General features: G+C 47.0%; 1 protein-coding gene across 1 annotated transcript in view; it reads left to right on the forward strand.

Annotated features, from left to right (window-relative positions):
* LOC146799892 (cytosolic phospholipase A2 gamma-like) overlaps positions 1-15,952 on the forward strand; it is a 556,810-nt gene that overhangs the window by 240,508 nt on the left and 300,350 nt on the right. Inside the window, exon 6 of the mRNA XM_085620826.1 lies at positions 627-825. Within this exon, the coding sequence (XP_085476952.1) occupies positions 627-825 (199 nt within the window). The remainder of the gene's footprint in view (positions 1-626; positions 826-15,952) is intronic.

A 15,952-nucleotide genomic window follows, 5' to 3' on the forward strand; every position in this document is an offset into this window, starting at 1 on the left:
CGCATCTGTTTCATTCTGTGGTGGGATGTAGAACGTTTTCAGCGAGAAATCTTAAACACTAGAGCACCAGTCGGACAAGCCTCTTCAAGTATCTGGCCTTAGATTTCATGATGACTACATATTTAGGGGCATCCCACTCACTGAAATTTCCTCTCAAACTGACAAAGTCCCATTGGGACTTAGAAACTTTTTTGACTTCCATACTTTGTCTGGGACCAATCCATTTGTTGTATCTGACCTGAGCTCCATCGCGGTCCGTCTCAAATTGCACTAAATCCTGGTCTACCACTACGATAGATTATTATTGGTGCTTTGTTCTTTTTGGAGCTAATTGTATTTACATCTTTAAACATTCTTACCTCTGGTTCCCCTTATTGCATTTTTGAATTTGCAATGTCATTTTTGTTTTACATTTAAATCTATTTAACTCATTTTGTGATATTTAATGTTTAGAGTTTTCACTTTATTACTTTTCAGGTAGCTACCAGGCAGTTTTGCTTTGTTTAATTTAGTGACCAGAAGTTATTGTTCCTTGAGGTGGGCAGTTGGCCAATCTAAATAATAATCTTCCTTAATTTAGTTTAGGTTTAAGGCATAATTACTCATTCGACATTTTATTTATGCAGGTGCATGTCTTCAATATATGAAGACATAAATTGGTCCAAAAATGTACAGGACCATGAAAATAAGCTGAAAGAGTGCTGCACCAAGCCACCCGAAAACCCAATGAGCATATGGGAGAAAATTAAGAATACATTGGAAGAGGAAGTATATTCCCTGACTGGCCTCTGGAGTTACTTGGTTGGCAAACATATGATAAAACAAGTAAGTGAACCCTGTCCTTTTTATTATCTTAGTACCTGCTATAGAGGAGGGGCATACAGAATATATATGAAAAAAAAACTAAAATGTCTCAACAACCCACCACTATATTGCACCACCTCAGGTACTGCTCAATGTGAGAACCACCATGTGTAAACCGGGATGTGAATTTATGATACCACTTCTGTGTTAGTATATGGCACCAGAAATTGCCCTTTTACCCAGACCGAAACCAATCTTCCTATTTGGGATTAATAAGGCAGGTGACCATTTGTGTCCACCCCCGACCCCCCCCCCCTTCCCGCTAGTAGAAATTGGTTACAAAGGGAGGGATGACCTGTAAAGGACAGCCAACCTCCAGCCCTGTATTTGTATTCCCAACCAGAAAAAATGGTTTAAAGCAGCTTGTGCTCAAAGAAATTGCTGCTGCTTTTTCCTGTTTGAAAAGAGATCTGGGGTAGTGGGTCTGAACCACTGCCGTATTCTCCCAAGGCTGCTTAACATGATTCACAAAAGGGAAGCTGTAACACAGGGTTCCCTTTGAGAATCACTTCTCCAGTTGTTTGCTACATCAATTGTGGTCCTAATTATTTTAATACATGATTTTGCCATTCTTAAAACATGGGGGTCGGGTGGGGTTGTTTTATGACCACTCCTATTTCCAATTCAAAGAGGGACATAAAAGCTCTATTTGCAATTTTGCAAATTGGAGGGTTTGCGACCGTAATATGGCTTTGAACATTAGGCCCTGAAAGTGTGGGAGAAACCCTTACTCCTTAATGCAGATCTATTTCCTGTGTAATTTCTCTTGGATGGGCCACCCAATCTAGGGTGCCCCACTGTTACCATTTCCTATGGTGTCCTTTCGCCTCAAGACTGCACTTTTGATTGATTTAGGGGGATTGAAAGGAATATCACTTGTTACTTAGCATGCGTTTAGTACGCATGCCATTACAACGCGGTTGTTAGAACGACCGCGTTGTTAGTTCGCATACCTTTACTACGCAATTCGTAACAACGAATTGCAGTAGGTGGCGCTGGATGTTGGAATAGTATAATTTACTATTCCAACTCCAGTCTATGCGGACACTAGGGAAGGTGTTGGATTTTAAATCCAACACCTTCTCCCCCCTAACGCAAGTCGCTGTTCCGACTTGCGTAGTAAAGGTATACGAACTAACAACGCAGTCGTTCTAACGTCCGCGTTGTAATGGCACGCAAAGAATCGCATGCGAAGTAAACGCTGTTTACCGATTGAAAGTTCTACATTTTGGTTATTTTCGATTCGGGCAATACAGCTGCGATGAAAGGATGAAGGTGCCAAGATGTTTGCAGAAATGTAAGTGAGATACTTGATGGTGTAACAACATATTTTATCATCTTGCACTAACCTGACATTGGAGGGTGACTTTAAATCCCTTCAGGTCTGCAATGCATTGAATGGGACCGTAATAATTACCTGAAGGAATACAAAACTGTAAATGACCTGCATTCTCTGTGGGAAGGAAGTGAATCTAATGGGACTGTACACATGGTTCTCTGCAAGACTGAAATACAGTACTCTGAATTGAGCGCCGCAATCATTTCTCTTACAGGATTTTACTGATCATTCACCTTTACTTAGTAATTCACTTATTGATTCATTAATTGCCTAGTTAAAAGGGTTGCATTCTTATTTTTAATCTGACATTCATGCTTAGACAAACACTGACAGTTTGGAGAGGATGTGGCCTAACGGTAAGGGTGGTTGACCTAAACTGGGGAACAGAGTTCACGTCTCAACAGGGACGCTCAACATCCTGTGGTTCAGGGCAAATCACTTAACCTTCCCCTTGCCTAACAAAAAACTTAAAACATGTGTCCGTCTGTAATGCAACTGGTGCTCATGTACAACTGATACCTTCAGGTCTAGTTCGCGCTATTGTTATATTCCCAGGTTAGGCCCATGTAGCGAAGCAGCTTAGTCCTTACCATTTCAGCGGTGAACGTTTGCACACATTTGCATGCACGACCATGTTGGATTAGTTTCTGTGAGACTACTTTGTTTACACATCCAGCTTCACGATGCCTTGAACATCATGTACTAGGCCTCGCTACGCACTAGGCACAAAAGTCTCCCTATCTTCATCCATGTGGCGTCACCGCTATCTACATATCCATAATATCCCTTATCTAGAGCGCACATCACCAAGGCTGCTTTTTATTATAAATTATAGGCACCCCCATAGTTTGTTAGTGGAGTCCCTTCTGCTGGCACTGAAGGACCCTGCATGCTGAGAAATACCCATGCACCGGTCGGACATTCCATGAGGGGTGTCCAACTCGAGACCAAGATGGTATACTTCACTCTCTCCTGTCAGGTAATGGAGTTGGACCATCCCATGGAGGGATTCTTGGATTTACACCCATAAACACTCTAGGTACAGTCAGGTTCCGCATCGTGGGAGTACGTTAGATTAAAATTTTGCACATGTGTCTGCTTATATTCATTGCTTCAACACCATGGTGGAAATGTATCTACTGTTCACTCTTTTGGTGCTTGTCATCTCCTTTATTTGCTTCCATTTCCTAATCTTTGCAGCTTACGTATTTTATGCAAGATTAATGTTGGTTCAATAAATAATATTGAAGACGTCCCACTGTGTATTCTCTGTATATGTCTCTGAAAAGAAGTGAGCACGAGTGACTGAGTGAAAGATTCTGTACTGGTTCAACGATTCCTGAGTGATCAGGGTTGTCATGTTCAGTGGTTGCCAGAACCTGTTCGCTCCATGGTAGGTTAGGGGGGCTTACAGTGGCACATTGAGCTAGGTGGTCTGAAGGTCAACATATCCTGCGGGGGGGGGGGGGAGGGGTTCAGAATCAGTCTTGACACAAAGACCTCAGTTTATGTTGTCCAAACAAGGAGCATATCCTACTGATTAGTAGGAACTACATGACTCAATATAACAATCCCCTCACAAAAAAATAAGTATCTTTTCCCATGTGAAATGTTTTCCAAAATGAGTGCTATATGTTGACATAGATTTGATTTTCTCTCCTTTACAATCAATGAAGTCACTACAGCAATAATTTGTGGTTACACTCATTGGATAACTTTAAATTCTTAATTCCCCACTTAACTCCTCATTACAAGTTTCCTAGTACATGGGATGCAAATTCTGCACCCAAATACAATTAACAAAAAAAGGTCCATTTAGATCTTTGGGTGCGTTAACTTAAGGGGGAGTAAATGTTGCATCGGGAAAATCTCCAGAGGAATGACCCATTCCACCTCTATTTCAACCAGAGATTGCCAAAATATCACAAAGGAAAAAAGACAAGCCTAAAATAACTTTGCAGATCTTGTAATCCAAAAAGAGGGTTTCCTTGCTAATTATCCTTTCATAATAATGACATAGCTGTGTATAGCTCCACCTGAGAGGATCACTTCCTGCCGGTGACCTAAGTGATCCTCTCAGGTGGAGCTATACAAAGCTATATCATCCAGATAAGCTGCACTAAACTGCTCCAGCCCAGACTGAGCCTTGTTCACCAACCTTTGGAAAGTGGCTGAGGCATTCTTTAATCGAAAGGGCATTGCTTTAAACTGGTAATGTCCCTCTGGGGTGGAGAATGCAGACTTCTCCTTTGCTCCTTCACTGCAGGCAATCTACCAGTAGCATGAAGTCAAATTAAATGTACTCTGATACTTTGCAGCCCCTGATCTGGCTATAAACTCCTCAGCTCTAGGTATAAGATGAGCATCAGTCCTTGGGACCACACAGAACCTTGATTTCTCCTGGGGGTTAGTGTTTGGTACCAGCACCACTGGACTAGCCCATGGCCCATGGAATGTCAGAGGGCTCAATTAACCCTAATTCAAGCATATGTGCTACCTCAGCCTTTATGCTGGCTCTGACCTGGTCAGCCAACCTGTGCAGCTTTCTCCCGACAGGTAGGCTGTCAATGGTGTCAATGTTGTGTAAACATCAGCTGGTGGTACCTAGGGTCAGAGATCAGACCTGCAAACTGCTCCAGCACCTACTTGCAGTCTCTGTGCTGTTGCTCTGTCAATTTGGGAGAGAGTACCACTTCCTAAACTGACCCATTTTGCACATTGAGAGGAGACCGGGCACTGGCTTGATCTCCTCTTGTCCTTCTTCTGTGACCATCAACATTGTCATATCTGCCCTGTCTTTGTGGAGTTTCAACCTATTTACATGCAGGACCCGATAAGTATTCCTGAGGTTGTTTAAATCTACCAGGTAAGTAACCTCCCCTTTCTCCCTTGGATTGAATAGGGCTTAGTCCACCTGTCCTGTAGCATACTCAGTCAGGGTAGCCTTTTGGTCATGCCATTGCTTCATGTGTAGGGGTGGGCAAAGAATTAAGCTCTGCCAGAGGAGTTCAGAGTTTTGCCCACTCTGTGTGGAACACAAACTCCACAAAGTGACCCAAGTACAGTTGTTTTCTCTTTAGCAGCTCACCAACATTCTTTTGACTAGCCACTTACAAGAAAAAAATCACTCACTGGATTTCCTATTGGTGAGATTTTTCAATGTGGTCGGTTGCGGCAGGTCATGACCGCTTGCGTTGGAATCCGCCACCTGCTTTGAGAAAGCTGCTGCTTGAGTCAAATATTTACTCGAAAGCAGCAGCATCCACAAGTGTATTGCATCTGCAAGTGTATTGCCGTTTGCGCTGATTTTACAAAACTACTACAAATGGTTCTGTCGGATAGCACAATTTCTTAGCATGACATAATTAACATGCATAATAATTATGTCATGCTAAGAAATTGTGCTATCTGCCAGAACCATTTGTAGTATTTTTGTTCAATGACCAGGTTCTGAGGGACCCAGGGTTACCCCATTATTATTAATGCACTGATTTTACAGCATGGGACAAACTCCCAGCATAAAAAATCAGTGCAAGCAGCTTGACTTAACAGACGTTGCCATTGGAGGAAATCCATGGAGAAAGGCAGAGTTTCCACCCCTTCAGAGTTCCACAAAGTGAAGCCCTGCAAACTCTATTCATGAACTCCTGACTGGCCTCCAGTTTGCTGCTTGCCTTGTACATGTACTCTGCCATGTGAGATTGAAGACCTAGCAAATAATCCACCACATTTTTCTTGGCTGCTTTGAGAGGCTTTTCCTAAGACTTTCTCACCAGACACAATGGAACCCCTACAGGGTGCCGAAACATCTCAAGGGGACTAAAGCCAAACCTTTTTACGGGACCTCCCTAAAGGCAGACAGTAGGCTTGGGAGGAGAATATCCCATCTCCTCCTGAATTTGTCAGACAAACCATTCATCATGCCCTTCGAGGTCTTATTGAATGAAGCATTTATAAAGCGCCTGGTTACCCAAAGGTGTCCCCGCGCTAAAACACACTCTAATCACGCGTAACAGTTCACGGGAAAAGTAAGGTTTTTAGCTGTTTACGGGAGTGGCTGTGGTTAGTTTGGGACCGGATATGCAAGGGGGCCATATTCCAGAGTTTTGCACCACAGTGGGAGAACATACAGCCTCCACATCTGGTGCATTTTACTTTAGGAACTATTAACAAGTATTTGCCCTCTGATCTTAAAGTTCTTTGTGGTTGATAGGGATGCACCATAGCCTGGACCAGCCTAGATCCTTTCCCAGTCAGATTTTTGTAAAATACACATAGATTTGAATTGGATCCTCTCCTGAATGGGGAGCCAATGTAGTGAGGATAACTCCCATCTGGCTGAGAGGCGTTTCGGAATATTCAACAGGGGTCGGGCTGCGCAGTTTTGTACCGTCTGCAAAACTTTGATAGTAGACAGCGGGGCTCCAAGATATATGGCATTCGCGTAGTCCAACCTTGACAGGATAAGCGCCTGTACCAGCAGTCTTCTAGCCAGAAAAGGGAGCAAGGGAAGGATCCTCCTAATCATCCGAAGAAGACTGTAACAAGTACCTGCGACTTTCCGCGCCTGTTCCTTAAAGTCAAGGTTGGCATCTAACATGATTCCTAAACTTTTTATAGATTTTTTTTTTAGGTAGGTGAGGGTCCAAGGCTAACCGGCCACCAAGTATCAATGGTCATAGGTGTTGCCTTACCAAGAAGCATAACCTCGTTTTTTGCTCCATTGAACCTTTCCACCAGACTGTTTGTCTGGGGTGATACAAGGTTGTGAACTTGCAGGTAACACCACACTCTTCCCACATCACCTTCAGATAGCTGTACATGAAATTTGTGCCCCTATCAGAAACAACCTCTTTTGGGAAACCCACTCTGGTGACCACACCAAGTAGGCCCCAAGCCACTGTAGGTTCAGGGACTGTTCTGAGAGGTATAGACTCAGGACACCTGAGGGCACAGTCCACTACCACAATAGATATATGCCCCCTAATGCTGTGGGTGGGTCTAGGGAACCAAAAATATCTAATGGTGTCCCAACAATGGCAGTGGTATCAAAGGTGTATTTGGCACGCCCCCTATCTTACCACTGGCCAGACAGGTTGTACAGGAGCTGCAAAACTTTCACTTTGGTTAACCATTTTATTAGCCTCGCATGTCTGACAAACGGATCCAGATCTTAGTCTGACCTAAGAAATGTCATGACAGTCAGGAAGAACTCTCTGTACTTCTGTGGACCACTAACCTCTTGGTACCCCTTTTTTTTTAGGTCTTTAGCCTCCGCGTAGAGCACCATCCTCCCAGTAAACTTTGTGGGAGTCACTTATCACCCTTCTCATGCCTGGAGGCTGTATGCCTCAAGCTCTCAAGGTGGTACACGTTCTATCCTGACAAATCTCTTCACTGGAGGGTCCACCAGCTGCTGTTAGTCTTGCCAAATCTGACAAACCTTGCAGGTCTGGAATCCCTTCTACAGTGGGCAATTCCTCTGCCTCAGGGTCTGATACTGCCTGCACATCTGGAGTTCCATGGGCTGGCTCACCAGACCATTGCCACTTCCCTTGCCATTGGATGCTTGACCCATTGTTCCAGGGTCCAAGTGTCCTGCATTTCCCTTTTGTGCAGGGTCACAGCACACACCTACTCGGAGATCCAGCATCCTTTCATGGACCATTCTCTCCACCCCCGAGCAGTCATGCTTCAAAACCATTTCCCAGTAGTCCGGGATGCTCTCAGGGGGTGCACTGATAATGTGCCACCTTTTAAATGGTGCACTGCCAGTGATCCTCCTGTAGGCTTCTTTGACTCTGCACCCCTGTCTGTAATCTGGCGCGGGCAGAGTCAAAGGAATTCCCTCATTTGCATAGGGCTTGCCCCAATGCAAATAAGGGAACACTCCCTGAAGGTAGCACTGGCACATTGTGTGCCAGCGCTATCAGTATTATAGAAGGGGATGTACAAGCATCTGCAACCCCTTCTATAAAACTTAAGTGCCCCAGGGGCACGCAAAGCAGGCACAACTGCCCATTGCGCACCCGGGGCACCTTCAGTAACTTCTTGTGGGAGATGGGGCACGGAAGCTCTGTTAACATGTTGCTTTCAAGGGTCTACTTCTTAATCCTTTTTGAAGCAAGGCAAAGTCCCCAGGGCTGCTGTTCCAAGTGTGCAACCGGAGCAATCCTGTGTGGTGCAAACAGGGGGCCAGCAGGACAGTCCTTTTTTCTTGTAGTTACAGGGAGCGAAGTCAGAACTCTGAATAAATTCGTGAGAGCTGTATAGCAACTCGGTTTTACATTTAGTTCTATGATCTTGGGCGACAAGGAGACGGGGGGTATCCCTGTCCAATGAGGTGCAGGGTGCCACCAGAAGCATGACCGCTTCCTCCAAATGTTGGCATATTTTTGTCCGACAAAGCATGGCACTTTAAAATTCAAGATCAAGATTTTCTCTCCTTTGGAGCAAGAGCGGACTAAACCAGCCCACTGGAGTGGCTCATTTCCATTAACAACCCCTTCTCAACTCTCCCGACCTTTTGCATATTTCATTCCTTGGCCGGACATCTGGCTAGAGTACAGGGAGAGAGTGGGTAGGCCTGCCATTCCTCACTGTCATCCTCTTTGAAACCCTGTGATTACTAGCCCCCTTTCTGACCTGATCTCTGCAGCTGCAGAGCTCCCCCCATCTGAAAAGAGCTGATCTCTGCAGCTGCAGAGCTCCCTCCATCTGATAAGACCTGCTCTTTGCAGCTGCAGAGCTCCCCCCCATCTGATAAGACCTGCTCTATGCAGCTGCAGAGCTCCCCCCATCTGAGAAGACCTGCTCTATGCAGCTGCAGAGCTCCCCCCATCTGATAAGACCTGCTCTATGCAGCTGCAGAGCTCCCCCCATCTGATAAGACCTGCTCTATGCAGCTGCAGAGCTCCCCCCATCTGATAAGACCTGCTCTATGCAGCTGCAGAGCTCCCCCCCCATCTGATAAGACCTGCTCTATGCAGCTGCAGAGCTCCCCCCATCTGAGAAGACCTGCTCTATGCAGCTGCAGAGCTCCACCCATCTGAAAAGACCTGCTCTCTGCAGCTGCAGAGCTCCCCCATCTGATAAGACCTGCTCTTTGCAGCTGCAGAGCTCCCCCCCATCTGATAAGACCTGCTCTCTGCAGCTGCAGAGCTCCCCCATCTGAAAAGAGCTGATCTCTGCAGCTGCAGAGCTCCCCCATCTGATAAGACCTGCTCTCTGCAGCTGCAGAGCTCCCCCATCTGAAAAGAGCTGATCTCTGCAGCTGCAGAGCTCCCCCATCTGATAAGACCTGCTCTTTGCAGCTGCAGAGCTCCCCCCATCTGAAAAGAGCTGATCTCTGCAGCTGCAGAGCTCCCCCATCTGATAAGACCTGCTCTTTGCAGCTGCAGAGCTCCCCCCATCTGATAAGACCTGCTCTATGCAGCTACTTATCACCTCATCAAAGCAGCCTGGCTGTTCGAGCTGACCAATCGGGTAAAGCGGCTAGAAGGCTGGGGGTTGGCTCACAGAAAAGAAAGTTCGATAGCTGCTTTTTTGCAGCAGTTGTGATCTATTCAACAGTGGCAAGTTGTTGGATTTATCATTGACAATTTTTTAAGTCTTTGAATGACCGTTTTAGCCCTTTTCTATCAATAGCTACATTTAAATGAAATATTCCAATGTTAGTCTATTAAGCTAATAATCTACAATGGGGCAAACAGAAGTGACAGTTTTTTCCCGCACCAGGGCATATAAAACACCTTTTATAATGTCCCTGCTTATTTAGCACCCCACCACTCGGGCACACACGGGATACTTTACGGGTTACTTATATGTAAAAATAAGGTAGATTACCACTCGGGAAGTACCTTTACCACCAACTTCGAATTTGCATACAATTTACCTTTTAAATGCAGCCCTGCTTTGCAGACTGTCTTTAAAGTGACAGCAGGCAATACAGTAGTGCACACTTCATTGCAGGAAATCGACTGGGCCTCAACTTCCCTGCCCTATTGATTAGGAACTTATAGGTAGCTTGAATTCCCCCTTGCCCTATTATATATGCTATGGTCTTAGAGGTTCTGTCATTGCCAATTGTGATTATACCTAGTTACAATATACCCTTTTCATCAGAGCAGTGGCCATGGGGCTGGAGCAGAGTCCAGGGTACAGTCAGTTTACCACCAGTATCAATCAGACAAAATGGGGATGACCAGGCAACAAAGATGACTTTCTCACAACTAGGAAAGTTATTAGAACAAAAATCAATTTATATACTGAAATCGGGATTCCAATGTATTATAAAGATACCATTTTGTTTTAAAGTGTCTCTGACCAATGTATATACTCTGTATTCAAAACACTGCGTAGACTGCGTTCTAGTCACCCTTCAAATCTCAGGTTTGTGCTAATTCTATGTCAGGACTGGAGGCTCCGATTATGCTTCTCAATTTTCTTTACTGAAAATTCTCAGCAGCCAATCATGTAAAGTAAAACAAATAAATACACTACAATACCCATAAACACCAGTGGATATCACGTGATAACCATAGAGAGGACCCCTATATAAGGCATACCAGAGAATACCATATCCTCTTTCTTTGCTGCTCCGCAGCCAGTTAAGTGCATTACTTCCTTATTTACGTTATTTGCGCTATATTGCTCTGTGTTTGCATGCTCTTGCTTTTACAGTGCTAAGTGTTCCGCTTTGTTGACATTGCATACGCGCCACGCGCGCTCCTTCATTTTCAGGTTTTGCCAATTTTTTACACGCTTTGTGTGCATTCTTCCTGACGCGTTCTTACCGCTGATGCTTGCCTTCTTGGGGAGCGCGTTTCGCCTCCCGGACCGGGCGCTGTGTGCCCGAGTTCTATTTTGTGGAGCGGGAGACGGAGGTGGGGACGCGCGTAGTCCTCTTTCTGGTACACTTCTCGGGCCGTTCCGCGCATGCGTGGCGGACATTTTGGATCCAATAACAGCGATTTTAGCCGTTTTTTCACACAGGCTTTTTGGATTCATTCAGAGCGCAGGGGCAGCGCTGTCATTGCCCTTTACCCACCGAGTGTTGCCAGACCTCCACTGACGCTAAGGCTTACAGTGTTGTGCCTTGGGCTGTATACTTGTGCATAGGCTCTGCCTAGAGTGGGTTATCAGGCAAGCCCTCCCTCCACATTCAATTTGTTACTGTACACAGTGTTTTCACACATTTTTGTACTGTTGTGGCTTGCTTGGGGTTCACCACTCCCCCTTATTTATTCACTGACTGCGCCTAGTTCTTTCAGGCCCTCTGTTTTTTGCGCAAGACGGTGATTATTTGCTCGATAATTGTCCTCCGGTGGGTATATCTGTCGCTACTCCAGTGACAATGTCTTATTATTATGAAGAGGAATATTATGAGGACGACCCTTCGGGGTCATTGGAGCATGAGCTCATACAGGCTCTTGATGCGGGAGTCCAGCACTCTGTCAATAAGGCTATGGTCAGGGCAGTTGAGCCTTTAAAACGCCATTTGTGTAATTATGCCCTAAAACAAGGATGGCTTCCTGGTTCTTCGTCCCGTTCTGCAAGCAAAACTTCAAAGAATCCACATTCTTCAGACTTTGCCAAATTGGCTAAAAACCTTTCCACTGACCATTCCTATGGTTGTTCTTCAAAGGACGCTTATTCTAGTTCGCCCCTCAGAGATGATGGCAATTCCTCCTCTGATATTCCCTCTGAGCCGGAGGCTTCTCCTCCTCCAGCTGAAAAGAAACGCAAAGACCATTTTGTGGATGCTCCCACCCATCCGCAGTTACTTACCTTTGAGCCCACTGCTATTGTCCATCCAAACTCCTCGTCTTGGCTTCCCTCTACGGATGTTGCTGAGTATGTGCAGTCCCATCTGCGTCAAGCTTTTCCACAGGATGTCCGTGCACGCTTGCGTTCCGAATGCCCCAGACCTGATTTAGCGGACAAGGTCGGGGACACTCCGGAAGTGGACCCCTCTATGCTCACCTATTTGAAGAAGTATACCAAGGATTCCAAAAAGGGAATCGATCGGGCTTGGCGTTCCTGTCAAGACAAACTACTCGATTTAACTGGTCCCCTTACTAAAATTTTAGATTTAGGATTTAAATCTAAGGCATCTGGGCAAATTATTGATCCTGACGACCTGATCGGCTGGGCTTAACGAGCCATTTGTCAGTTGGGCAATGCTAATTGTGCCATGTCCTGTGAGCGTCGTCGCTCTATTCTATTGAAACTTGACCCAAAGTTGGCGGAATTGTCTACATCTGAGGCTGGTCCTTTAGCACAAGGTCTCCTTTTTGGACAACCATTTTTGAAAGAACTAACAAAGTTTGTCGCTACATTTAGTGGCCTTGATAAGGCACAGGGTTCACTAAAGCGGGCTTTTCGCCCGGTTTTTGGCCGGGCCGGATGACATCGGCCGCGTTTATCAACAAGGCGCCCAGCGGGGGTATAATAACGCCCGTGGCTAACTTCAAGACTCCACCAATTTCTATCCCACGCGTGGTTCCCGCAATAACAGGAAAAGTTGCTATGGAGGCAACCAAGGAGGTCAACGTGACGCCCCCACCTCAGGTGAGCTTAATTCCTTTTTCCGATGTTCAATTGGGGGGCAGGATTCAATTTTTTCTCCACAATTGGCAAAAAATCTCGCAGGATACGTGGATCCTGGAATCAGTGCAGGGTTACAAGATAGAGTTCTTTCATCCCCCCTCAGTCCCTCCCTCCTCGCCCACTGATGTTTTCCCTTCAGGATAAAGTTTCAATTTCCAGCGAAATCGAGTCTCTTCTTCACAAAGGGGCCATAGAGCGGACGGCCCGCCATCCTCACGGTTTTGTCAGCACCGTCTTCCTCGTTCAGAAGAAGGGGGGTGGATCCAGGCTTGTTTTAAATCTCAAGGATTTCAATGGAGGGGTTGTATATCGTCACTTCAAGATGGAGGGAATCCATCTTCTCCGCGATCTTCTTCAAGAAGGGGACTGGATGGTCCGCTTGGATCTAAAAGATGCCTATCTGTCAGTGCCCATTTACAGTCCTCATCGTCGATTTCTGCAATTCCAATGGCAGGGAACTTGGTACGAGTACAAGGTCCTTCCTTTCGGCCTCTCGTCAGCACCCTGGTGTTTCACGAAACTTCTGAGGCCGGTACTCGAGTTTCTTCGAGCCCGGGGGGTTTGCCTCATCATTTATTTGGACGATATTCTCATCCTGGGGCGGACTCCTCCCCTAGTCATGGAACATCTTGCTTGGACGATAGATCTATTGCAGAATTTGGGCTTCTTGGTCAATCCTCAGAAATCGGTGTTGATTCCGTCTCAGACTGTCGAGTTCCTGGGCTTTCTTGTAGACTCCCTTACTTGTCGACTCCTGGTGGCCCCCAGCCCTGGGCACCGCCCCCAAGCCAACAGACCACACACGCAACCTGGGCTTCATCCTGGACTCCTCCCTCTCAATGACCAGACAAGTCAACGCCGTATCCTCATCATGCTTTCACACCCTTCGCATGCTTCGCAAGATCTTTTGATGGATCCCGACCGAAACCAGGAAGACGGTCACCCAGGCCCTCGTCACCAGCCGACTGGACTACGGAAACACCCTCTACGCCGGAACCACAGCCAAGCTACAGAAAAGACTCCAACGCATCCAGAACGCCTCCGCCCGACTCATTCTGGACATCCCCCGACGCAGCCACATCTCTGGCCACCTGAGGGACCTGCACTGGCTCCCCGTTGACAAGAGGATCACGTTCAGGCTCCTCACCCATGCACACAAGTCTCTCCACGACCTGGGCCCCAAGTACCTCAACGACCGCCTGACCTTCTACACGCCCACCCGCCAGCTACGGTCTACCAGCCTCGCCCTCGCAACCGTACCACGCATCTGAAGAGCCACCGCCGGAGGCAGATCCTTCTCCTACCTGGCGGCCAAGACATGGAACTCCCTTCCCATCCACCTCCGGCTGACCCAGGACCACCTCGCCTTCAGGAGACAACTCAAGACTTGGTTGTTCGAGCAGTAGCGGACCCCTTCCCCCAAGCGCCTTGAGATCCTTCCGGGTGAGTAGCGCGCTTTACAAATGCTATGATTGATTGATTGCCCAATCAGAAGATCAGATCAATCAAGAGAGAATTGAGGTTGATTTTGCACAAGCAGATTGTGTCCTTGAGATCGATAGCCCGGATTGTCGGCTTGTTAGCTTCCTCTATCCAAGCGATCGTTCCGGGTCCCCTTCATTACCGAGCGCTTCAACGACTCAAGATCCGTCATCTCCAGAAAGGCCTCAAGTACTCAGATCAGATTCCTCTCACAAAGGAGGCGAGGTGCGAGATGGTTTGGTGGCTAGAGCACATGGAGTCTTGGAACGGTCGAGCCCTCTTCGGCACAACTCCGGAAGTGGTGATCGAATCCGATGCCAGTCGGTGGGGTTGGGGAGCCCGTTGCGGCCCGGTGTCCACGGGCGGTCGGTGGTCTCCGGAAGAATTAAGTCTCCACATCAATTGTCTGGAACTCCTGGAGGGTTCCTTTGCAATTCGCTGCCTTTCCCCTCGCCAGATGAATTGTTGCATTCTTCTCCGCATGGACAATGTGTCAGCGGTTCGTTATGTGAACAAGTTGGGCGGGACTCGGTCCCGCCTTCTGACGGAGATTGCCAAGGATTTTTGGCACTTTTGCCTTTAACACAAACTGTTTGTGGAGGCGGAGTATCTTCCCGGGTGCAGCAACCAAGTTGCCGATTGGAATTCCCGACATCTGAGGGATTTCAGCGATTGGAGGCTTCATCCTAGCGTCTTCCGGTTGTTGATATGCGCATGGGGTCCTTGTCAGATCGATCTTTTTGCCTCCCGACTCAACACGCAACTTCCAGCATTCTTCAGTTGGCGTCCCGACCCGGAAGCTCTGGCGACGGATGCTTTTCTTCAGGTGTGGCCTCAGTCTCTATGTTATGCGTTTCCTCCGTTTGTCATGATTCCCAGGGTTCTGGCCCGTACCAAGTGTTATCAGTCGGGGTTGATTCTAGTCACTCCCCTTTGGCGGGCTCAGCCGTGGTTCCCGGTACTTCTGGAAATGTTGTGTGCAGTTCCCCTTCTTCCCCTTCGGTGGAATCTGTTGTTGGACCCCCTTCAGTCCCCTCACCCTCTGATAACATCCGGCCAACTCTTGCTGGTCGCATGGCGAATTTCGGGGATCGCTGGAATGTCCCAGGCCTTTCGCGAGATGCTGCCCGATTTATCAATGAAGCTTGGTCACCCAACACACACAAGCGTTATGCCTCAGCCTATAAACGATGGTGTGATTGGTGCTCTCAACGGGAGATGGATCCCGCTGTCGCGGATGTGTCCCTCGTGGTGAATTTTCTTGCATCCCTTGCTGCTTCCGGCCTCGCCTATCGCACGGTCAATTTCCGGTCGGCCATTTCTGCGGGCCATATACCAATTGATGGCAAACCGATTGGTGAACACCCTTTGTTGGGTAAATTACTCAAGGGTATTCGATTGGTGAAACCTCCTTCCTCTAAATATTCGGAGCTTTGGGATGTTTCCACTGTCTTACGTTTTTTGGACGCCTGGCCAGATAATCAGTTTCTCTCTCGTAAACAACTTTCCGCTAAGTTAACAATGTTACTTTGTCTAGTGTCCTGTAAGCGAGTGTCCGATATCCGCGCTCTTGACCTCGCGGGTCGTAGTTTTTCTCCGGAGGGTGTCACTTTCTCCATCACCAGACGCACTAAATGTAACACCTCCTCTGTCACC

The sequence above is a fragment of the Triturus cristatus genome, chromosome 8 (assembly GCF_964204655.1).
Source record: "Triturus cristatus chromosome 8, aTriCri1.1, whole genome shotgun sequence".
Taxonomy (NCBI): Eukaryota; Metazoa; Chordata; class Amphibia; order Caudata; family Salamandridae; genus Triturus; species Triturus cristatus.